Source organism: Nyctibius grandis (genome assembly GCF_013368605.1).
Source record: "Nyctibius grandis isolate bNycGra1 chromosome 34 unlocalized genomic scaffold, bNycGra1.pri SUPER_34_unloc_1, whole genome shotgun sequence".
Classification (NCBI taxonomy): domain Eukaryota; kingdom Metazoa; phylum Chordata; class Aves; order Nyctibiiformes; family Nyctibiidae; genus Nyctibius; species Nyctibius grandis.
In genome coordinates, this window is record NW_027167468.1 from 977,987 (window position 1) to 1,003,469 (window position 25,483).

Sequence of the window (25,483 nt, forward strand, 5' to 3'; positions counted from 1 at the left end):
GATGAGAGGCCAGTGCTGGGATTGATGGTTGAGGGGCTAGTCCATGATGATTGCCCTAGGGCAGCTTCCCTGCAGTGTCCAGCACTCATCGGCACAGACCAGACACAGCTCTGCTGGTCCTTCAGGTCTCTCACAGGAGGTATGGCTGTGAGGACACTGCTGCGTGCCCCAACCCTGCACACCCACACTGTTTAGCTGTACACTGGTTTTTTCATTTCTGGGCCACATTCTTGGGCATCTTCTTGAGAGAATCTTTGGATGAAGACCTAGCCTTCAGGCACTGTCCTGAGGAGATCACCTCTCTTTATGGAAAGGCTGTTATGGAGGTCAGATCTGTCACAGAGGTGACCATTGTCTGTCCCCACCTGTGGTCACAGGACTACCATGCAGCACAACCGTGACCAAGCTGCCATAGCACTCAGGCCTTAAAACAATGCAAAGGATCAGAGAGTGTGGAAGTGGGAAGAGAATAGCACTGGAAGACCAAGTGCTGGTGATCCCTGGCAGTGCTGCCACGCCGGGACTCTTTTGCCCTCCACCCATGCACACAGGAACTGTTCCTGCAGCTCCAAAAAGGCCTTGGAAGAAGGATCTTAGGAAAGAAACAGTCACTACAGGGTCTTTTATTTTCTTTAAACACACAAAGATCATGTCTCCTCATTTCCACAGCCATAAAAGAAAAGTAGACAGTGAATTGGAAAGGGGATGACAACATTATGACAAGCGAAAAACCAACACCACCAAAAAAAAAAAAAAAAAAAAAAGACAGGCTGGGCCTGTAATAAGTTACATTATAACTGCTCTGCAGAAGATAATGGGCAGTTTATTGCTTCAGAAAAACACCCACTCTTCAGTTTCCACACTGCATTCTTGATTTCCTTGTTCCTCATTCTGTAGATGAGGGGGTTCACTGCTGGAGGCACCACTGAGTACAGAACTGCCATCACCAGATCCAGGGATGGGGAGGAGATGGAGGGGGGCTTCAGGTAGGCAAACATGGCAGTGCTGATAAACAGGGAGACCACAGCCAGGTGAGGGAGGCACATGGAAAAGGCTTTGTGCTGTCCCTGCTGAGAGGGGATCCTCAGCACGGCCCTGAAGATCTGCACATAGGACAGCACAATGAAAACAAAACAGCCAAATGCTAAACAGAGACTAACCACAATAAGTCCAACTTCCCTGAGGTAGGAGTGTGAGCAGGAGAGCTTGAGGATGTGGGGGATTTCACAGAAGAACTGGTCAAGGGCATTGCCTCGACAGAGAGGTAGTGAAAATGTATTGGCTGTGTGCAGCAGAGCATAGAGAAACGCACTGGCCCAGGCAGCTGCTGCCATGTGGACACAAGCTCTGGTGCCCAGGAGGGTCCCATAGTGCAGGGGTTTGCAGATGGCAATGTAGCGGTCATAGGCCATGATGGTGAGAAGAGAATACTCTGCTGCAATCAAAAAGGAAAGGAAAAAGACCTGGGCAGCACATCCTGTGTAGGAGATGTCTTTGGTGTGCCAGAGGGAATTAGCCATGGATTTAGGGACAGTGGTTGAGATGGTTCCCAGGTCAAGGAGGGAGAGGTTGAGAAGGAAGAAGTACATGGGGGTGTGGAGGCGGTGGTCGCAGGCTACAGCGATGATGATGAGGCCGTTTCCCAGGAGGGCAGCCAGGTAGATGCCCAGGAAGAACCAGAAGTGCAGGAGCTGCAGCTCCCGTGTGTCTGTGAATGCTAGGAGGAGGAAGTGGCTGATGGAGCTGCCGTTGGACATTTGGTGCCTCTGGGCATGGGGACCTGTCATAGGAGAAAAAGACAGTGAGAAGTTAGGGGAGAATTCTCTAAACAAAATCAAAGCCATTTCCCACAGTCTCCCCCAAGTAACACACACAGACATTCTTTTGTTTTTCTAGGAGACCTTCCTTCAGCTCTGTGGCTGGAGTCATGGTTGGTGCTGGCTGAGGGTGAAATGAAGAGCAGGGCAGTTGCCCATAGGCTCTCAATCATCAGCCCTGCTCTGCAGAAGTGGGTTGTGGCAGGGACCGTTCCTGGTGGTCAACGTTGTCCTATGAAACTGTTGTTAACAGCCTGTCAGCATCTGCACCCCCAGAGCTAAGGAACAGGGAGGGCAGAAGGCAGTTTAAGAGTTCTAGGTTCTTTTACAGCTCCACGTCCATCTTCCCTGCTGAGTATTCTTGAATGTCAGAAAACCTCAGCATTTCTGCTGCACTCAGGGAGAACAGAGCGAGTCCTGCGAGGCAAGAGGATTGCCTGTGGCTTAGTGCAGAGTGAGGGGAGCTGGTCTGTCACTCCATCAAGTTCCCAGTTTCTCTGGGCTTGCAACTTTCTGACATGGAGGCTTATCACACTCCCATATTATCCTGAAAAATAACCGGATGCTGCTGAGAGCAGAGGGATACATCACAGACCACTAAATGTCTCACCTTTTCTCAAGGTCTCAGCATCCCACTTCCAGCCCACAACACTCATGCCTTATGTCACTAACCCAACAGCATTTCCTCAGTTGCAGAGGCTTTGCGTTCTCCATGGGGCTTTAAGATAAAACAGAGGTGCTATGAGATAGGTTTGCATCCTTGAGGGCAGCTCACAGCTTGGAAGGACATCTCAAGGGCACAGCCAAGTGTCCTAACAAGGGCATCTCAGTAGGAGTCAGCTCATATCCCAGCCCCACAGACTCTATTGACCAGATCCCACAGATGAGAGGGAAGCTGGGACACTTGTTCCCATGGACACACCTTCATGAAAGGACCCACAAGATCAGGGTGTGACTCTGCAGCTGAAACTCCACCTCCCCAGAGAGCCTGGCAGCGAGAATGAAATAACCACAGCAATGACAGAGACAAGTGGAGAAACAAGGGGAAATCCAGTGAGGGTGTGTCTGGGAGAGGCCAGGGCAGAGGCAGCCGGGCCCTCAAGACAGCGGTACCCTGACCCAGCTGTGCACGTCGCCTCCCACACACCAGCATTGCCGGGCAGCTGCTCTCAGCCCCTGTGCTCTGCAGAGGGAACTGGGCACGTGGCTGGAGAGCTGCACCACGCCTCTGCTGGAGCTCTGGCTGCACAGGAGGGGGTTCATGTCCTGGACCCCACGGCCCTGAGGGCAGAGGCTTTGGTGGGCGGGAGAGGAGACAAGGGGGCTTGCTCAGAGGAAGGGGTCTGCATTGGAGGGGTCTCACAGAGCTTTCTGAGTTCTCCCTCCCACAACATTTCTGGTTTTAGTTTATTCTCATTCCCAGATCACATCGCTGCTGCCTGGAGATTTTCCTCCTGGGAGGTGTTTCCCTCTCAGCACTCAGACCCTGTTGCAATGTCAGTGCACTCACCTACACAAACCTGCCTGTTTGCAGGGCACTGGCTGTGTGCATGTTCCTGTTTGGAGGTTCAGAAGGGCAGAACACCCTGATGGGTCCAGCAAAGGTGATGATGATGGTGTCCATGGGCAGAGGAGTGGCTGAAGGCACTTTAGGAGGCTCCTAGCAGACCTACTGACTACTCAAAGATACAGCTCAGGAGTCTTGGTGACTTGTTGAAACTTAAGAGCTCCTTTTCTATTTCTCGTTCCCTTCCCCTGACCCCCCCTCCTTTCCCCTGCCCTCAGAGCAGGAAACTGAAAACACAGACTCAGGTAATCTCTTTATGTTTACAGCAAACCCTGCCTTGACCTTCCTCTTGAAACATCCCCTTGCAAGCTTCCTAGTGCTGATATGGAGCTGTGAGCAGCCCTGGCCCACACAGCACCCTCTCAACAGCAGAAGGACCCTGCCCTGCCTGGGCTCACTCCTTCCACCCACAGCTTCTCCCTGCAGCACCAGAGGGAGCTCCCCGGGCAGGCTGAGTGCTGACCCTGGCAGGCAGCACAGTCCCTGCCCTGGCACAAAGACCCCTGGGGTGCAGGGACCCTGCTCTGAAGGACAGTCCTGGGCACCCCTGGCTGCATGCCCCTGCAGTTGTCCCCAGGAGAAGGCAGCCATCATGCTCTGTCCTTCTGACAGTGCACCAGGGAAGCCCTGCTCTGGAGCATATTCTTCTCCTCTACAACAGAGACACTGTGAGAGTCATCCTGACAGATCCTGTAAACTATGGGATGCACCAGCTTCAGGTAATCCCACCAGCAACTGCCCCTGCATTGTCCTGCAGCCAGAGACTTACCATGTCGAGGGCGGTGAAGATTTCTCCCCCAGTGAGCTCTCAGCACCCTTCCACCCCACACTGCCTTTAAGCTCTCTCTGCCTGGCTCCTCTCCCCTCGCTGCCTGCAGGCAGTGCCCTCAGCCCTGCTGCGCTCTGCAGAGGAGCTGCTCCTGGCCAGAGCTGTCTCTCTGCAGTGCTGCCCACTTGCCATCAGCTCCCTCCACCCCAGGAGCCCAGCCCAGCTCAACAGCAGAGGGACCAGCCCAAGGTGTCTCTTCCTCTGTCCCCTCTGGGCTCTCTCCAGGTGTCCCTGGGGCTCCAGGGGAACCTGCTGTGAAACAGGCTGAAGCAATCCCTGATGATCCCTCCCTCAGCTGGGGAGAGACACTTCTTTCCAGCAGCAGCATTTCTCCTCTCAGAGAGAGAGTGAGGTCTGAGACTGACATTTCCTTGTCCCATCATTAGACAGGACAACCAGACCATGACCAAGAGGGATGTCCTTTACCCCTGCTGAGGGAAGGGATGCAGATGAGTCAATAGAAGCATCTCATTTGTGGGTTTGTAGTCCTGGGGCTAGAAGGGGACTCAGTTCCCTCCCATGCACACCACAAACCCCTTGCCTCAGGTGTTCAGGTGGGCACAAAATAGGCACCTGCATGTGAGCTCCTTGTCTCAGCTCCCATGGTGATTAATGGAGATGGAGGGCAGGACTGGGCTGTTCAGACACCAGCCTGGTGACATTGAAGGTGTCAGGGGTGGTCAGAGATGTGCAGGTAACTGCAAGCTCTAAATGAGCAGTTCACAGAGACAGGCCAACATCCAGGACAGGCTGGAGAGCTGGGCAGAGAGGAACCTCATGAAGTTCAGCAAAGGCAAGTGTAGGGTCCTGCACCTGGGGAGGAAAAACCCCATGCACCAGTACAGGCTGGGGGTGACCTGCTGGAAAGCAGCTCTATGGAGAAAGACCTGGGAGTTCTGGTGGACAACAAGTTCCCCATGAGCCAACAATGTGCCCTTGTGGCCAGGAAGGTCAATCTTGACCTGGGGTCCATGAGGAAGAGTGTGGGCAGCAGGTCGAGGGAGGTTTTCCTCCCCCTCTACATGGCCCTAGTGAGGCCACACCTGGAGTAAGGTGTCCAGTTCTGGTCCCCCCAGTTCAAGACAGACAAGGAACTACTGGAGAGAGTCCAGCGGAGGGGTACGGAGATGGCCAGAGGGCTGGAGCATCTCTGCTCCGAGGAGAGGCTGAGGGAGCTGGGGCTGTTCAGCTGGAGAAGAGCAGACTGGGGGGGGATCTTATCAACGCTCACAAATAGCTCAGGGGCGGGTGTCAAGGGGATGGGGCCAGACTCTTCTCAGTGGTGCCCAGCGACAGGACAAGGGGCAACGGGCACAACCTGAGTCACGGGAAGTTCCACCTGAAAGTGAGGAGAAACTTCTTTGGTGTGAGGGTGCCAGAGCCTGGGCACAGGCTGCCCAGGGATGGGGGGAGTCTCCTTCTCTGGAGATATTCAAACCCGCCTGGACGCGGCCCCGTGCAACGTGTTCTGGGTGACCCTGCTTGGGCAGGGGTGGGACTGGGTGATCTCCAGAGGTGCCTTCTGACCCCAACCAGGCTGGGACGGTGTGATTGTGTGTTACTGGGTGCCCTGGGGTTACTGGGAGCAGTGGGGTTACTGGGAGCCCTGGTGTTACTGGGAACACTGGGGTTTCTGGGCATACTAGGAGTATTAGTTTTACTGGGAGCCCTGGTGTTACCGGCAGCACTGGTGTTACTGGGCTCCACAGTGTTACTGGGCGGCCTGCTGTTACTGGGAGCACTGTTGTTATTGGGTACGCTGGTGTTATTGGGAGCACTAGAAGCCTAGTGAGCACTGGGATTACTTGAAACACTGGTGTTACTGGGAGTACTGGGAGCACCGCTGTTACTTGGAGTACTGGTGTTACTCAGAGTACTGGGAGCACTGGGGTTACTTGGTCCCTGCAGTTCCTGGGCAGGCTGAGAGCATTGGGGTTACTGGTAGCACAGCACAATGGTGCTACTGGGCACCCTGCTGATTCTGGGCATCCTGGAGTTATTGAGAGTAGTGGTGTTACTGGGAGCACTGGTAGCACTGACGTTACTGGGTGTCCTGGTGTTACTGGGCGCACTGGTGTTAATTGGAGGATTGGGGTTACTGGTAGCACTGGGAGTACTGGTGTTATTGGGAGCCCTGGTGTAACAGGGCATCATGGGAGCACTGCTGTTGCTGGGACCATGGTTTTACTGGGCGCCCTGGAGTTACGTGGAGCACTGGGGTTACTGGGAGCCCTGGTGTTACTGGGCGCATGGGTGTTGCTTGGACCCCTGGGTTTGGTGGGAGCTCTGGTGTTACTGGGCGCCCTGGTGTTACTGAGTGCGCTGGAGTTACTCGTTACTCAGAGCCTGATGGTACTGGGAGATCTGGTGTTACCAGACGCAATGATGTTACTGGGTGCTCTGGGGTTACTGGGCACCCTGGTGTTACTGGGAGTCCTGGGGTTACTGAGCAGACTGGGAGCGACAGTGACAGCAGCGACTGAGGTGAGTGCGGGGGCGAGATCGGGCTGTACCAGGTGGTTTTCATTCTCTGGGCCCCCCCGAGCAGCAGCCCCGAGCTGCTTCCCCTCCCACCCCGGACCTGGAAGTTCCCAACAACGAATCAGGAGAGGAGGGGGCGTAGCACCACCCCCCATCGATCGGGTGATAAAAAGCCTCCTGGAGGACAGGGACTAGTCCCTGCCCAGAGGGTACAGGGAGAGTCAGCAGTGACTGGGTGTGTCCCAGGGCAGGAGAGGCCGCAGCCATTTGCAGCTTGTTGGGGAGGGCGCTGACTCCCTCCCAGTGCACAAGGCGAGGAAGGCGTCAAGGAGCTGTGAACCAGGGGTGTCACCAACAGGTATTTCCCAGCTCAGTGAAAGAACAATGGTCTCCACCCGGCGGAAGAAGACCAAAATGGATGTGGGAACCCAGACAGCGCTCCCACGGAAGGAAGCAATGGTGCAGGTCGCAGGCTGCAGGGAATGTCACAGCGTCTCTGTGGTGACAGGGGGCTGTGTGCGCTGTGAGCACGTAGATGATCTACTCGGCCGAGCGGCACACCTACAAAGCCAGGTTGAAAGGCTTCAAGCCGAAGTAGAAAGACTTAGGAGCATTCGGGAGGCTGAAATGGAGATAGACTGGTGGAGCCAGGCTCTGCCCTCCCTGCAACAAAAATGGGAGCACCTGCCAGAGAGCTCCCAGGATCGAGGGACCCCTGTACTCTGCCCCTCTCAGGTGGAAAACAATAACCTAGAGGAAAGGAGTGAGTGGAGGCAAGTGTATGGCCGTGGCAAAAGGCGAGTGCTCTCCTTGCCTACCTTGCCTCCTCAGGTGCCTCTGAGAAACAGATATGAAGCCCTAGTGGAATACAGCCGGTCCAATGGGGATGTGGTGGAGAGGCAACATATATCAGAGGTCCCACCACAGTCAGAAAAACCTGACAGGCGTATAGCTACCTCCTCCACAAGGAAGAAGAGAAGAGTTTTATTGGTTGGAGACTCCTTCCTAAAGGGAACTGAGGGCCCAATATGCAGAGCTGACCCCCATCACAGGGAGGTCTGCAGCCTGCCTGGAGCCCGAATCAGGGACATGACCAGGAAACTCCCCAACCTGGTGAAGGTCACTCCCTGCTGATCTTCCAGACAGGTGGGGAAGAAGATGCATCCCGTAGTCTGAGGGGGATAAAGAAAGCCTACAAGGCCCTAGGACGGTTGGTGAAAGAGTCTGGGGCACAAGTTGTTTTCTCCTCCCTCCTTCCATTTTCAGGTGATGACGTGGGATGGAATAGTAGGATTCTCTCTATTAATGTCTGGCTACGAGACTGGTGCTACAGGCAGGGCTTTGGGTTCTTTGCTAATGGCTGGTTTTATAAGACAACAGGCGTGACCGTAATACATGGGAAAGGTTAATGTCTTAGGGGCAAAAGGGTTCTGGGACAGGAATTAGCAGGGCTCATTGGGAGAGCTTTAAACTAGATTCGAAGGGGGATGGGGTAGTAGCTGGGCTTGCACCACTGGGGCAACGCTCTAGTGTTGAGGTAGACCAGGAGGCCTCCCATCCCCCTAGGGTGAAATTGGTGCGCTCAGCTTGATACCAGACGGTTCAAGTTAGCAACAGTTTAGCAAGAGTAGGCCTCAGAGTAGGCTTTAAAGGCCTGCTCTGTGTTACCTTTATACAGAACAAACTTTCCTGTCACTAATCTTCCTTTTAGCTAAGAATAATATAGAATAATAATAATAGGTTCTGAAGTATCTACATGTTTTGTAGGTAGAGTTTGTTTATGGGATTGATAACAAGGTTCTAGTAAACAAAGATTCATGCTGTTTACGCTTACTCTTAGATAAACAAAGGTCTCTGCTAATTATATAAGGCCAAAAGACAAAACAAAACTGTAAAGAATAACTTTGTGATGTCTAAATTAATTTGATTCATAAACTCTTGTGTCAGAGGAGAGATAAGTCCAAAACGATATCTTCTTCTCGGGAACACATGTACTTGTAAACAAGAAGGCCTCAACCACGCTTGCGCACGAGCACAATTTAAGGGGGATTGGGACCACCAGCGACCCCCAGAGACCACCAAAGACCCCTTCCCCAATTTAGTACGCATGCGTAAAGACATTACGTAATGCATTACATCATGGGTTATGTATAAGTTGTTTTCTAATTGGGTGGGTTTTTCCCTTGGAATTGTATATAAGGAGCAAGCTTTTGTTCTTAGGTGTGCATGCTAGGAGGAGAGATCCCCCATGCACCCAGCGCTGCAATAAACCAGTGTCGGCTTTCTAAACTATCATTTGGTTTGGAGAGTTTTCTTGGTTACTATTTTCCGGTAACAGAATTTGGCGACCCAGATGTGACCAGCTCTCCGGAATCTCCACAGACCAGAGGAATCGTGAGGACTCCAGCGCGCACCGGAGTATTTTCGGGGAAGCCTCCGATTCCCTGGTTGGGTGAGTTTCCGAGACAGCTAACAGCTATCTGGGAGATTAACGACATTGGTTGTGAGTATTGGTACCGGTATTTTAATTTGGTTGCTTAAGCTATTGGTTTTGGGTTGCTTACAAATAAGTCGTACTTGAATTAAGTGTGCGTTGTTAAGCTATTGGTTTTGGTGTGCACAATTTTGATAATCCGTACGCTACTACGGGGACGCCCGGAGTCTGGATTTTGGGTTGAATATTGGTTTTGTACATATTTGTATATATTTGTATATTCATTGCCGCTTAGCGAAACTGCTTTTGACTTTCGGCTTGCAAGTTTCTCTCTGTGTTCTCCGTTCCTCTGTTTCGGGGGAGGGAAGGGAGAAAGGGGGGAGGCGAGCGGCGTTTTGCCGTTCACTGCTTGTTATCAGTTTAACAGCCGGTCCGGCTCGGTGAACTGTGATAGATTTATTTGTTGTGTATATAACCTTGTTCGGGTATTTGTGTTAATTTTGAAACTTTGTAAAATGGGAAACAGTTTGTCTACCAAAGGGGGGATTCTTAAGGGCTCTCCCTTAGGGCGTATATTAAAACACTGGAAAAAGTTTGGGGGTGATCCCCTTACTCGTAAAAAGTTAGTAGACTATTGTAATCAGCGGTGGCCTTTATATACCCTGGATGATCAGGAGAAATGGCCTAAAAATGGGAGTATTAGTTACAACACAATACTGCAATTAATGTTGTTCTGCAGACGAGAAGGAAAGTGGGATGAGATGCCGTATGTGAATTTGTTCTTTGCATTACGGGATGATTATGATGTGCGTAAGGAATGTGGTTTGATTGTAAGCGAAGGTGAAGTATTGGCGTTAGAGGCAGGGAAAAAGAAAGTGCCTAAACGTTGTTGTTCAGCATGCAGCATTGGCAAGCGGTGTAATAAGTATAAGGAGAAAAGAGAGAAGGAGGATAACGAGGAGGATGTTCAAATGTTAGTTGGACCGAGAAGGGTTAATGAACAAAGTGAATCGGACAGTACTGATGGTGAAGGTGAAGCAGGTTTCAGTCCAATGGCAGGTAGGACTAGGCAGAGAAATGCTGATATACAAGCCCCTCTCAGACAAGCAGTAGGACCGGAGGGGCCGGTCTGGGTAAAAGTGCCATTTTCTGTATCGGATCTGAAATCCTGGAGGGAGATGGCAGGAGTATATAGGGAGGACCCTGAATGGGTAGCAAACTATAATTGAAAATCATGATATCGATTGGAAAGATTTGCAAATTATCTTGAATAACTTAGTGATTTTCGAGGAAAAACGACTCATTCTGGCCAAGGCCAGAGAGGAGGCTGAACGAGTGCATGTTGAAGCTGCACAAGCAGGACGGTTAGATGAACATTTTCCTCCCAATAATCCTGATTGGGACCCTAACGTTCCTGCTCAGAGGTTGTTATTGACCGAATACTAACGATTGATTTTGCATGGTATTCGGAATGCTATTCCAAAGTCAAAGAACTGGTCTAAATTATATCAGGTCGTTCAGGGAAAGAATGAGGATCCCTCCTCTTTCCTTGAAAGACTAACAGAGGCTGCAAGAAAATACACTGATTTGAATCCGGAAAATTATATAGATGCTGTCTCGTTAATACACAATTTTACGGGACAATCTAGTGCACACATAAAATGGAAACTGCAGAAAATAGAGGGGGCAGATGCCCACTAGCTAGACAAAAGGTTAGAGAATGCCTGGAAAGTGTATAACAACAGAGAAAAGGTAGAGGAAGAAAAGGAAAAAAAAAAAAAAAGTATTTAAAAACAACCAGCAACTGGCAGCAGCTATAGCCCAGGAAAATAATAGGGTTAGAGAACGGAATTATCAGGGGAGGCCAAAGGGAAGAAAATCTTCCGATAAAGTACCAGGTGCTGAAAAGCAATTAGAAAAAAATCAGTGTGCTTTCTGCAAGCAGAAAGGGCACTGGAAAAATGAGTGTCCGCAATCAGGTCAGCGAGGCCTTGGGAAAAAGCCAAGGAAAGCTGCTAACATGATAACTTTAGATTCAGACTGAGGAGGACTGGGGGAGGAATCGAAACCCTCCCCAACAGAACCCCTGGTTATAGTAAAATTGGAAAATGAGAAAGTAAAATTTTAGCAGACACGGAAACTATCTATTCAGTATTAAATACATGCAAGGGTAATTTCAGTGATCAAAGCATGCCAATTATTGTTGCCATGGGGCAGAAAGATCGGTCATTTTTCCAGCCTTTAAAATTTGGAGTTGGGAAAAAGGTGTTAACCCATGAATTTCTCTACGTACCAGATTGCCCCATGCCGCTGTTAGGATGAGAAATGCTAAGTAAATTGAATGCACAAATTACCTTTACAAAAGGAAAAATCCAAAACCATATCCCTGAAAATAAAGCTTTGGATGCCCAAGTTTTTATATTACAGAAGGAAGCCGAGTTACAGGAGATACCAGAAGATGCTGTGTCACCTTTCGTATGGGCCTCAGGAACACCGGGACGATCCCGAGCGGCAGAGCCGCTAATCATCCAGCTGAATCCAGACGCCCGACCGGTAAGATGAAAGCAGTACCCAATTAAGCTGGAAGCAAGAAAAGGACTAGAACCACTAACCGAACGATTTCTAAATTTTGGGTTACTAAGAGAATGCCAATCAGAATACGACACTCCGATACTGCCGGTTAAGAAACCTCGTTCAGAAGAATATAGATTGGTTCAGGACTTACGGGCTATAAATCAAATCGTGCAGGATGTCCACCCGGTAGTGGCAAACCCGTACACTCTTTTAACCACTCTGAAGGAAACAGATAAATGGTTTACCTTATTAGATGTAAAAGATGCGTTCTTTTGTCTCCCACTGGCAGCCGAAAGTCAGGAACTGTTTGCTTTCGAATGGGAAAATCCCACGACTGGTAGAAAAACTCAACTGTGCTGGACAGTGTTGCCGCAAGGATTTAAAAATAGTCCTACAATCTTTGGAAATCAATTGGCCAAAGAATTAGAGAACTGACAGAGGATGCATGAAAACATCACCTTACTGCAGTATGTGGATGACATACTGGTAGCAGCAAGTAACAGGGAGGATTCCATACAGATAACAATACATCTTCTAAACTTTCTGGGACTGCCAGGGTACAAGGTCTCCCGGAGAAAGGCACAGATAACCCAGCAAGAAGTAACGTATTTGGGATTCACAATTTCCCAGGGTCAACGTAATCTGTGAACTGAAAGAAAAGAGGCTATCTGCCAAATCCCGGAACCCAAATCAAAGCGGGAGCTTAGAGCATTTCTAGGGATGACCGGACGGTGCCGCCTCTGGATAATGAACTTTGGACTCATTGCCAAACCCTTATACGAAGCTGTACAAGGGGAGGGAAACCTCCTTGTTTGGACTCAGCAATGCAGAGATGCATTTGCAAAACTAAAACAGACTTTAATGAGTGCTCCAGCTCTGGGCCTCCCGAACTTAGAAAGACCATTTGAACTATTTGTACATGAAAGACTGCATATTGCTCTGGGAGTGTTGGCCCAGAAACTAGAATCACAGAAAAGACCTGTGGGATACTTTTCAAAACAACAAGACAATGTCAGTAAGGGATGGCCAGCATGCCTCCGAGCAGTGGCAGCTACAGTACTACTGATCCAAGAAACCCGAAAATTAACACTCAGGCGAAAACGAACTGTGTTTGTGCCCCATGCAGTTACAACTGTTCTAGAACAAAAAGGAGGACACTGGCTGTCACCGAGCCAGATGCTGAAATATCAAGCCGTCCTTCTGGAACAAGATGGTGTGGAACCGAAAGTAACCAGAATCTCGAATCCAGCAACCTTTCTGACTACAGATCCTGGTAGGAAAAATTAACACATGACTGTTTGCAGGCAGTGGAACATACTCCAGCAGAGACCTTTATCAGGAGCAACAAAGAGAAGAAACAATCCAGAAGACTTTTGGCAAATAGACTTTTCCGAATTACTGTGGCAAAATGGGTATCGGTATCTTTTAGTAATGATAGGTACTTCTTCAGGCTGGCCGGAAGCTTTCCCCTGTCGCACCAACAAGGCAAGAGAAGTAGCAAAAATATTGCTTAAAGAAATAATACCAAGATTTGGGGTACCTATGGGACTATCTTCAGACAGGGGCCCACACTTTGTATCGGAAGCTGTTCAAAGTTTGGCTAAAGTGTTAGGGGTAAAATGGAACCTCCGTACCCCATGGAGACCTCAATCAAGTGCAAAAGTAGAAAGAATGAATCAAAGCTTAAATAAACAGATGAGTAAAAATTTGCCAAGAGGCTCAGATAAAATGGTCCGGTGCTTTACCCTTAGCTTTGCTATGAATCCTAAAACTAAAGAAAAGGTTAGTCCTTTTGAAATCATTTATGGTAAACCCTATGAGGTGACAGAAACAGGAGTTGATCCTGAGATCATGGGGAAACATTATCTGAAAGAATATGTTATCTCTCTAGGAAAGGTTTTGTTCTCCCTCCACAAGTACATCACTGTGAGCACACCACTATCCCTGGACGTGCCTGTGCACCAATACCAACCTGGACACTGGGTGTACCTGAGGACATGGTCAGATGAACTGCTAAAATAGAAGTGGAAAGGACCTTTGCAGATTTTGCTCACCACCTACACAGCTGTCAAGCTCGAGGGAGTCACTCCGTGGATACATCACAGCAGGATCAAACCAGCTTCATCACCAGAATCAGAATGGACTGTAAAACAAGGACCTTTATGTTTAAGATTAACTTGGGGTCACAAGGTTCTGGGTTATCTCCCTTGCAGTGATGTTCGGAAATGCAGAAATTGATACAGATGGAGAGGCCAATACAGTCATAAATGAGAACTTAATTCTAACTCTGATACAAGGGTTTGATAGAATGAACAATCTTACTAGTGTAACAACATGTATCCCAATTCCTCATTCAGCCAGTCAGCATATCCCCTGGGGTCACAACTTCAATGGGGATTTCAAAGTTTCCTTTTACCAGGACTGATGGCTTTAGAAAATCGGATGCTAATAGTAAATCTAAAGTGGCAAGTAGAATCTTTATCAAGATCCACTCAAAAGGGATTCCAAATTGTTAACAAACCAAGCTAATACTAAAATGACTCTGCAAAATAGACTGGCCTTAGACTTGCTATTAGTCAAAGAACAAGGAGTGTGTGGATATCTTAAGTTAGACAAAGAGCACTGCTGCATCCACATCCCAAACATCACTGATAATCTGCAAGAGCAATTGGATACAATGAAGAGAGTAGCAGAAGACAGCAGGGCAATCAGGGATGCAGCAGAAAATAGTTGGCTCAACAAAATCCTGCAAGAATTAGGTGGATTGTCTCTAAAAGGATGGTTAGCTGCGTTATTAGAGGGAATAGGTTATGTAGTTGTTATTATAGTTATTATAGGGATCTGCATAGGTTGTGTTAAGAGAATCATTGAGAAAAATATATGGAAGTAGTGAGATAATAAATCTAACTACTTCCAAAGGGGGGAATTGATACCAGACGGTTCAAGTTAGCAACAGTTTAGCAAGAGTAGGCCTCAGAGTAGGCTTTAAAGGCCTGCTCTGTGTTACCTTTATACAGAACATACTTTCCTGTCACTAATCTTCCTTTTAGCTAAGAATAATATAGAATAATAATAATAGGTTCTGAAGTATCTACATGTTTTGTAGGTAGAGTTTGTTTATGGGATTGATAACAAGGTTCTAGTAAACAAAGATTCATGCTGTTTACGCTTACTCTTAGATAAACAAAGGTCTCTGCTAATTATATAAGGCCAAAAGACAAAACAAAACTGTAAAGAACAACTTTGTGATGTCTAAATTAATTTGATTCATAAACTCTTGTGTCAGAGGAGAGATAAGTCCAAAACGATATCTTCTTCTCGGGAACACATGTACTTGTAAACAAGAAGGCCTCAACCACGCTTGCGCACGAGCACAATTTAAGGGGGATTGGGACCACCAGCGACCCCCAGAGACCACCAAAGACCCCTTCCCCAATTTAGTACGCATGCGTAAAGACATTACGTAATGCATTACATCATGGGTTGTGTATAAGTTGTTTTTTAATTGGGTGGGTTTTTCCCTTGGAATTGTATATAAGGAGCAAGCTTTTGTTCTTAGGTGTGCATGCTAGGAGGAGAGATCCCCCATGCACCCAGCGCTGCAATAAACCAATGCCAGCTTTCTAAACTATCATTTGGTTTGGAGAGTTTTCTTGGTTACTATTTTCTGGTGACAAGCTCGCTCCCTGAAATGCCTGTACACCAATGCGCGCAGCATGGGAAATAAACAGGAGGAGTTGGAAATCCGTGTTCGGTCGGGGGGCTATGATCTAGTGGCAATTACAGAGACTTGGTGGGACGCCTCGCATGACTGGAATGTGGTCATGGATGGCTATGTCCTGTTCAGGAAAGACAGGCCACTAAGGAGAGGTGGTGGAGTTGCTCTTTATGTGAGTGAGCAGCTAGAATGTATTGAGTTCTGTCCAGGGGCGGATCAGGAGCGAGTTGAGAGTTTGTGGGTGCGAATTAAGGGGCAGGCTGGCAGGGGTGATACTGTCGTGGGTGTCTACCACAGGCCACCAGATCAGGATGAGGAGGGTGATGAGGCCTTCTACAGGCAGCTGAGAGCAGTTTCGCAATTACAGGGCCTGGTTGTCGTGGGGGATTTCAACTACCCTGATATTTGCTGTGAGGCCTACTCAGCCAGCCATCCTCAGTCCAGGAGGTTCCTCCAGTGCATTGATGATAACTTTCTGATGCAAATGGTGGATGAGCCAACTAGGAGAGGAGCGCTGCTGGATCTGATCCTCACTAACAAGGAGGGTCTGGTTGAAGCGGTGAAGGTTGAGGGCAGCCTTGGTTGTAGTGACCATGAGATGGTAGAGTTCAGGATCTCATGTGGCAGGAACAGAATAGCTAGCAGAATCACAACCCTGAACTTCAGGAGGGCCAACTTTGGCCTTTTCAAGGAATTGCTAGGGGAAATCCCATGGGACAGGGCACTAGAATGTAAGGAGGCCCAAGATAGTTGGTTAGCATTCAAGGACTGCTTCTTCCGAGCTCAAGATCAGAGCATCCCAGCAGGTAGGAAGTCAAGGAAAGGTACCAGGAGACCTGCATGGTTAAACAGGGAACTGCTGGGCAAACTCAAGTGGAAGAAGAGGGTGTACGGATCATGGAAGGAGGGGCTGGCCACTTGGGAGAAATATGTCTGTTGTCAGAGGATGTAGGGAGGCAACTAGGAAAGCTAAGGCCTCCTTGGAATTAAACCTTGCAAGAGAGGTCAAGGACAACAGAAAGGGCTTCTTCAAATACATTGCAGGTAAAGCCAACACTAGAGGCAATGTAGGCCCACTGATGAATGAGGTGGGGGCCCTGGAGACAGAGGATGAAAAGAAGGCGGAGTTACTGAATGCCTTCTTTGCCTCTGTCTATACTGTTGGAGGCTGTCCTGAGGAGCCCCGGACCCCTGAGGCCCCAGGAGAAGTCAGGATATAGGAGGAATCTGTCTTGGTAAATGAGGGCTGGGTCAGGGACCAATTAAGCAACCTGGACATCCATAAATCCATGGGCCCTGATGGGATGCACCCGCGGGTGCTGAGGGAGCTGTCGGAAGTCATTGCTAGGCCACTCTCCATCATCTTTGCTAAGTCGTGGGCAACGGGAGAGGTGCCTGAGGACTGGAGGAAAGCGAATATCACTCCAGTCTTCAAAAAGGGCAAGAAGGAGGACCCGGGTAACTATAGACCGGTCAGCCTCACCTCCATCCCCGGAAAGGTGATGGAACAACTTGTCCTTGGTGCTGTCTCTAGGCACATCAAGGATAGGGGGATCATTAGGGGCACTCAGCATGGATTCACCAAGGGGCAGTCATGCTTAACCAACTTGATAGCCTTTTATGAGGACGTAACCCGGTGGATAGATGATGGTAAAGCTGTGGATGTGGTCTATCTCGATTTCAGTAAAGCCTTTGACATGGTCTCCCACAGCATCCTCACAGCTAAACTGAGGAAGTGTGGTCTGGATGATCGGGTAGTGAGGTGGATTGTGAACGGGCTGAAGGAAAGAAGCCAGAGAGTGGTGGTCAATGGGACTGAGTCCAGTTGGAGGCCTGTGTCTAGCGGAGTCCCTCAAGGGTCGGTACTGGGACCAGTACTATTCAATATATTCATTAATGACTTGGATGAGGGAATAGAGTGCACTGTCAGCAAGTTCGCTGATGACACAAAACTGGGAGGAGTGGCTGACACAACAGAAGGCTGCACAGCCATTCAGAGAGACCTGGACAGGCTGGAGAATTGGGTGGGGAGAAATTTAATGAAATATAACAAGGGCAAGTGTAGAGTCCTGCATGTGGGCAAGAATAACCCCATGTATGAGTACGAGTTGGGGACAGACCTGTTGGAGAGCAGTGTAGGGGAAAGGGACTTGGGGGTCCTAGTGGACATCAGGATGACCATGAGCCAGCAGTGTGCCCTTGTGGCCAAGAAGGCCAATGGCATCCTGGGGTGTATTAGAAGGGGTGTGGTTAGCAGGTCAAGAGAGGTTCTCCTCCCCCTCTACTCTGCCCTGGTGAGGCCGCATCTGGAATATTGTGTCCAGTTCTGGGCCCCTCAGTTCAAGAAGGACAGGGAACTGCTAGAGAGAGTCCAGCGCAGAGCCACAAAGGTGATTAAGGGGGTGGAACATCTCCCTTCTGAGGGGAGGCTGAGGGACCTGGGTCTCTTTAGCTTGGAGAAGAGGAGACTGAGGGGTGACCTCATTAATGTTTAGAAATATGTAAAGGGCAAGTGTCATGAGGATGGAGCCAGGCTCTTCTCAGTGACATCCCTTGACAGGACAAGGGGCAATGGGTGCAAATTGGAACACAGGAGGTTCCACATAAATATGAGGAAAAACTTCTTTACAGTGAGGGTGACCGAACACTGGAACAGGCTGCCCAGAGAGGGTGTGGAGTCTCCTTCTCTGGAGACATTCAAAACCCACCTGGACGCGTTCCTGTGTGATATGGTCTAGGCAATCCTGCTCCGGCAGGGGGATTGGACTAGATGATCTTTCGAGGTCCCTTCCAATCCCTAATGTTCTGTTATTCTGTGTTATTCTGTGTGATTCTGTGTGATTCTGTGTGATTCTGTGATTCTGTGAAAATTGCCCTGAGACAGCTTCCCTGGGGTGTCCAGGGAATATGGGACAGACTGAGCCCTTCTCTTCTGCACCTTCGGTGCCTTGCTTCCTTCACCATGACACTTGGCTCTGCACCGTCAGCACCCTGCTAGGTGCCGTCACCCTGCACACTCAAACATCTGAGCTCTACACAGGTGTTTTTCTCTCCCAGACACTTTCCTTTCCAGCCCAAGCCCTCCTCATCTCTCCCCACCTCCTCTCCCCAGCCCACCAAAGCAGCCCATTCTGACCTGGTCCTACGGCAGTGCCCACTGCAGGGTGCTACAGAGCTCTGGGCACTCACCCCACTGCCCCAGCCCCTCTGAAGGGCTCAGCAGGTCGTGCAGGGGCAGAGAGGGGTCTCAGCCTGTCCATCAGCCCCAGGGCTGGGGGCCAGCTATACATGAGAAGACAGAGGCCAGTGTCTCCCATTGTCCGCTGCTCCTGTCTCCAAGACATTCTTATTGCCAACTGACAGAAGTGCCTCTGAGCCAGCCCCTCTCCACGGCACAAAGCTCCTGACCTTTTGGCTCCTCAGGCTGATCCAGACAGAGTGTAGCCTTCCCTGAGATGGTGCATGCAGAAATAGGTCACTCCTTTTCATCTATCCCCCCTTGAAAGCATGGAGGTTCTCATTTACTCTTGTCCAGGTACATCTCTGCCCCCAAAAAGCCTTTCCCCAGGGGACTGTGCCCACGAAGAACCCAAGCACAGCAGCATGGCATCGTGGGGGTAATTTCTTCAGCCTGTTCCTGACCTCAGCTTTGGAAGAGCAGCCCAACCTCCAGATATCTGCGTTGAGGAAATTCCCTTTTATTACAGAGATGTGACACAGGAGGCCAGCTGTACCATTGTGCCAGACACACATACAAAGGCCTCTGGGTCAGACAGACTGAGTACAAAGAAGAGAGAAGTCAAGTGGATGCAGACATTGCTGGACAAATTTAGTTATCACATATACAATGCCCAAAGCACAGAAGGATCCTGATATGGATTGGAAATCCCTTGTGAAGAGACATGGGCAGCTTATTGCTGCTGAGAGACAACTGACTGAATCAGCTTCTTCAGTGTGTCCTCGAGCATCTGGTTCCTCATGCTGTAGATGAAGGGGTTCACTGCTGGAGGCACCACTGAGTACAGAACTGCCACCACCAGATCCAGGGAGGGGGAGGAGATGGGGGGGGGCTTCAGGTGAGCAAACATGGCGGTGCTGACAAAGAGGGAGACCACACCCAGGTGAGGGAGGCACGTGGAAATGGCTTTGTGGCGTCCCTGATGAGAGGGGATCCTCATCACGGCCCTGAAGATCTGCACATAGGACAGCACAATGAAAACAAAAGACCCGAAGACTAAACAGGCACTAACCACAAGAAGCCCAACTTCCCTGAGGTAGGAGTGTGAGCAGGAGAGCCTGAGGATCTGGGGAAGTTCACAGAAGAATTGGTCCACAGCATTGCCTTGGCAGAGGGGTAGTGAAAATGTATTGGCCGTGTGCAGCAGAGCATTGAGAAACCCACTGGCCCAAGCAGCTGCTGCCATGTGGACACAAGCTCTGGTGCCCAGGAGGGTCCCGTAGTGCAGGGGTTTGCAGATAGCAACGTAGCGGTCATAGGCCATGATGGTGAGAAGAAAATACTCGGTTGAGATGAAAAAGAGAAAAAAAAAGAGCTGGGCAACACATGCTGCATAGGAGATGGCCCTGGTGTCCCAGAGGGAGTTGGCCATGGATTTGGGGACAGTGATGGAGATGGAGCCCAGGTCGAGGAGGGAGAGGTTGAGGAGGAAGAAGTACATGGAGGTGTGGAGGTGGTGGTCACAGGCTACAGCGGTGATGATGAGGCCGTTTCCCAGGAGGGCAGCCAGGTAGATGCCCAGGAAGAGCCAGAAGTGCAAGAGCTGCAGGTCCCGTGTGTCCGCGAATGCCAGGAGGAGGAACTGGGTGACGGAGCTTCCGTTGGACATCTGCTTCCTCTCAGCATGGAGCACTGTGCAAAAAGAAAAAGACAGTGACAAGTTAGGCTGGACTTCTCTGAGCAAAGTCAAAGCCCTTTCTCCGAGACCTGCACCCGCTGCTACATGCCACTCCCTTTTTCTTTTCTAGGAGACTTTCCTTCAGCTTCATGGCTGGAGCTCTCGTTAGTGCTGGCCGAGTGTGCCATGGGGAGCAGGGGCTCTGCCCACTGGCTGCCGAGGAATCAGCCCTGCTCTGCAGCAGTGGGTTCATGGGAACAGTGCTGGCAGGGACCAGTCCTGGTGTTTGACTTTGTCAGACAAAAGTGCTCTTACGCAGAAGGGCTTGTCAGCATCTGCTCTCCCAGTGCTAAGGAAGGGGGATGACAGAACGCAGTTTGAGAGGGTTTTCTGCTGCACTCAGGGAGAACAGAGTGAGTCCTGCGAGGCAAGAGGATTGGCTGTGGCTTAGTGCAGAGTGAGAGGAGCTGGTCTGTCCTTCTGTCTTGCTCCCAGCTGCCTTGGGCTTGTGCCTTTCCTAGATCAATGGTGATTACACTCCCATGTCACCCTGAAAAGCCACCAGACACTGCTGAGAGAAGAGGGATCCACTGCAGACCATGAAATGGCTCACTCTTTCTCAAAGTCTCAGCACTCCACTTCTAGCCAAGGACACACATGGCTCATAGTGTCCCCTAGAAACAACATCCAGCTTGGATGGACACCCCAAGGAGAGAGCCAAGAGTCCTAACCATGGCAACTTCTTAAGGGAGAGTCTGCTCATTCCCCAGCCCCACAGACTGCATTGCAGAAAGCTTCACGGGTTAGAGGAAAGCTGAGACACCTCTTTGCTATGGACACATCTGCATAGGAGGACCCACAAGCCCTGTGCCTGGCTCTGCAGCTGAAACTCCCATCTCCAGAGAGCCTGTCAGCAATATCAAGAGCATCTGAGCAAGGCAAGGAGAGAGACAGACGGGCACTCAGGAAAGCCTTTCCCTTACCCAGCTCTGCACACCACCTCCCAGACAACAACAAAGCAGGACTCAGGCCCTGGTCAGTGGGAAATGGGCACATGGCAGGAAAGATGCACTTCATCTCTCCTGTTGGTCTGCTGGACATGGAGGTGGCTAATGTCCTAGACCCCTGGGCAGGGAACTCTGCTGGTTGGGACAGGAGACAAGAGGTGTGCTGCTCAGGCAAGGAGTCTGCACTGGAGGGCATGGCCAGGAGGTGACCATGTCTCCCTCCCATGCAACAGGGTTTCCCTTAGCATTTCCCTCCCTCCCTGCACCTGTTCCTGCCAGGAGCTGTTTCTCTGGCCCCGCCAGTGCTCACAGACCCTATAGCAGCCCATGTGTGCACAGCTCTGCCCTGCAGCCTCTCCTTGTGTGCAGGGATAAAGAACAGGTCACACAAACCCTGATGAAAGTGGAAAGGTGACGCTGGTTTTATCTGTAGGCTGGTGGGGTGTGAAGGCACTTGCTGAGGTTCGTAGTAAACTTCAGTATGATGGTTTAAGTGTCTCAGCCCCTGCTGTAACCTGCACAGCTGAGATTCCATCCCCACCAAGCTGAACCAGAGAAAAGTGGAAGCACAGATCTAGGAAAGCACAGGCTCAAGAAGGAAAACCCTGCCCTGAACATACTCATGAAAAAGTCCCCTGGGAAATGACCTGGGCATCAGCTGGAGCTGTGAGCAGTCCCAACCCACAGGTCACTCTCTTAACAGCAGAAGGACTCTGCCCTGTCCTGCCATACCAGGTGTCGCTCCTTCCACCCACAGCTTCTCCCCACACTGCCATGGGGAGCTCCCTGGGCAGGCTGAGTGCTGACCCTGGCAGGAAGCACAGTCCCTGCCCCAGCACACAGACCCTGGGGTGCAGGGACCCTGCTCTGAAGGACAGCCCTGGGCACCCCTGGCTGCACACTTTGCCTTCACATCCCTGCAGCCATCCCCAGGAGAAGACACTGTCATGCCTCGTCCCTCTGACCATGCAGCAGGGAAGCCCTGCTCTGGAGCATGTTCTTCTCCTCTATAACAGAGATACTGTGAGAGACATCCTGACAGCTCCTGTAAACTGTGGGATGCACCAGCTTCAGGTAATCCCACCAGCAACTGCCCCTGCATTGTCCTGCAGCCAGAGACTTACCATGTCGAGGGCTGTGAAGATTTCTCCCCCAGTGAGCTCTCAGCACCCTCCCACCCCACACTGCCTTTAACCTCTCTCTGCCTGGCTCCTCTCCCCTCACTGCCTGCAGGCAGTGCCCTCAGCCCTGCTGCGCTCTGCAGAGGAGCTGCTCCTGGCCAGAGCTGTCTCTCTGCAGCGCTGCCCACTTGCCATGAGCTCCCTCCACCCCAGGAGCCCAGCCCAGCTCAGCAGCAGAGGGACCAGCCCAAGGTGTCTCTTCCTCTGTCCCCTCTGGGCTCTCTCCAGGTGTCCCTGGGGCTCCAGGGGAACCTGCTGTGAAACAGGCTGAAGCAATCACTGATGATCCCTCCCTCAGCTGGGGAGAGACACTTCTTTCCAGCAGCAGCATTTCTCCTCTCAGAGAGAGAGTGAGGTCTAAGACTTACATTTCCGTGTCCCATCATTAGACAGGACAACCAGACCATGACCAGGAGGGATGTCCTTATAGTCAATAGAAGCATCTCATTTGTGGGTTTGTAGTCCTGGGGCAAGAAGGGGACTCAGCCCCCTCCCATGCACACCACAAACCCACAGGAGGTGGGATTCCTCTTGCCTCAGGTGTTCAGGTGGGCACAAAATAGACACCTGCATGTGAGCTCCTTCTCTCAGCTCCCATGGTGATTAATGGAGATGGAGGGCAGGACTGGGCTGTTCAGGTGCAAATATCTGGTGACATGTGAGAAGGATTGAGGGCAGCCCTGAGGAGAAGGACTTGGGGGTGATGGTTGACGAGAAGTTCAACAGTAGCTGACAATGTGCGCTTGCAGGCCAGAAGGCCAACCGTATCCTGGGCTGTATCAGAAGCAGCATGGGCAGCAGGTCGAGGGAGGTGATACTGCTCCTTTACTCTGCTCTCGTGAGACCCCACCTGGAGTACTGCATCCAGTCCGTGTCCCCAACAGAAGAAAGCCATGGAGCTGTTGGAACGAGTCCAGAGGAGGGCCACGAACATGATCAGAGGGCTGGAGCACCTCTCCTCTGAAGACAGGCAGAGAGAGTTGGGGTTGTTCAGCCTGGAGAAGTCTCCGGGGAGACCTTCTAAAAGCCTTCCAGTACCTGAAGGGGGCCTACAGGAAAGCTGGAGAGGGACTTTTCATAAGGGCATGGAGTGATACGACGAGGGGTAACAGTTTTAAACTGAAAGAGGGTAGATTTAGATTAGATATTAGGAAGAAATTATTTCCTGTGAGGGTGGTGAGACACTGGCACAGGTTTCCCAGAGAAGCTGTTGCTGCCCCTTCCTTGGAAGTATTCAAGGCCAGGTTGGATGGGGTTTTGAGCAACCTGGTCTAGTGGAAGGTGTCCTTGCCCATGGCAGGGGGTTGGAACTAGCTGATCTAGAGAATTTTCCTACAGTTTGCATTGCTCACCCTCACATCCCACTGCCTCCAGGAAGAGCCTTGACCCACATGTGAGGGACAGGAGCTGCCTTCCCAGGGCCTGAGGGTCAGGGCTTGGCCTTTCTGCTTCATCAAACAAACCAAAGGGTTTTCTCAGCATTACAGCCACCTGCACAGGGCCTTTGCCTACCTGCAATCACAGCCTCCAATTATCTGCTCTAACGAGTCCTTGGGGAGGCTTTGTCAGTAATGGCCCCAGTGAGGCCCATTAATACTTCCAGGTACTTTGAGTTTTGCTTCTGACTTTTTGAGCAGTTTCTTCAATCTTCTCTCAGTACCTGAGGTTCAGGGACTCAGCACCAAATACACCATGGGGCTCATTAAAATACAGAAAGACCTAACGAGCCGTGTCTCTTCCTCTAATTTTCTTCAACACTTCAACACTTGTACAGCTGATTAGAGAGGTTTCATATTGTAGTTAAGGAGGAAGATTTCAAAGTGTAGCTAATAAAGAGGTTTTTTTTTAATTTTAAAGGATATTTTCTATTACTTTTAAGTTTAAAAAAGAGGTGATAGAAGCATTCTCGAAGTGGTATTGATCCAGAGTGTCTCCTCAGGAGCTCTGGACAGCTAGGAAAAGGGTCCCTTGAGGTCTGATACTGTATGGACAACTTTGCTCCTCACCTCCCCAACCCTACCATTTCTGTCATCGGCCAGCTGGGACTTAGGTCACTGTTCCTTGTATCAGACGTCTTCATTGAAGTCTGCAGCTGGGTGTTACAGCACCATTGCACCAGCTCCCACCTGCTCTCCTTGGAGAACTGGCTGCACACAGGCACAGAAGAATTTTTCTTACTTGCAAGGAAAGAAATCTAAAGCATGATAAAATTTCGTAAACAATAAAACACACTGTGAAACAATATGCTGAGTACAAGCTGCCTCTAATGAAGTCTCCTTTCTACAAGGGATAATCTTATGAGAAATATTTTAGGGAGGTAGATAGAAAACCATAGATATAATCATAATTAAAGATCTGGCTAAGGAGACAATTAGACTACTCAAAGACAGGCAAACTTTTAACTCCCTGAAGCTCAAAGCAGCAACCAGATAGGTGAGAGGTATCTGAATGAACAAAGAGTAGCAGAAGGAGAAAACTGGAGAATAATTAAAATGTCCTTTGTCTAGACAGTCTGGATCTGAAAAGATGACTTTAGAAATGGTCATTGTGTCAGGACAGGTGAAAGTATATGACAGATCAGAGACATTAAATGCAGCGTATGATAGGCAGAACAGTGGTACTGAAGTTACAGGGGAAGATCGCTATTTCTTTGGAATACCCCTTCTGAAAGCTCATGGGATTGGTAGAGGTCTCTTTGAGTGAAGACAAGCAATTGTTGCACCCATCTTTGGAAGAGACCAAAAGTGCAACCCAGGCAACCCCAGCCTGTACAAGCTCACTTTGGTGAGGAGTGTGTACTGAACGGAGTTAAATCCATCTGGCGGCCAGTCACAAGTGGCTGGACACAAGTGGTGTTCATCGGGGCTCAGTGTTGGGGCCAGTTCTGTTTAGTATATTTATCAATGACCTGGATGAGGGGATGAAGTGCACCCTCAGTAAGTTGGCAGATGATACCAAGTTGGGCAGGAGTGTTGATCTGCTGGAGGGTGGGAAGGCTCTGCGGAGGAATCTGGACAGG

General features: G+C 50.1%; 2 protein-coding genes across 2 annotated transcripts; both read right to left on the bottom strand.

Moving 5' to 3' along the window:
* Positions 1–791: 791 nt before the first annotated feature.
* On the bottom strand, positions 792–1,844 carry LOC137677016 (olfactory receptor 14A16-like). Its single transcript, XM_068424208.1, has one exon. The coding sequence runs from the start codon at positions 1,842–1,844 to the stop codon at positions 792–794; it is 1,053 nt and encodes a 350-aa protein (XP_068280309.1).
* Positions 1,845–19,331: 17,487 nt separating this feature from the next.
* On the bottom strand, positions 19,332–20,267 carry LOC137677017 (olfactory receptor 14J1-like). Its single transcript, XM_068424209.1, has one exon. The coding sequence runs from the start codon at positions 20,265–20,267 to the stop codon at positions 19,332–19,334; it is 936 nt and encodes a 311-aa protein (XP_068280310.1).
* Between the last annotated feature and the right edge of the window lie 5,216 nt (positions 20,268–25,483).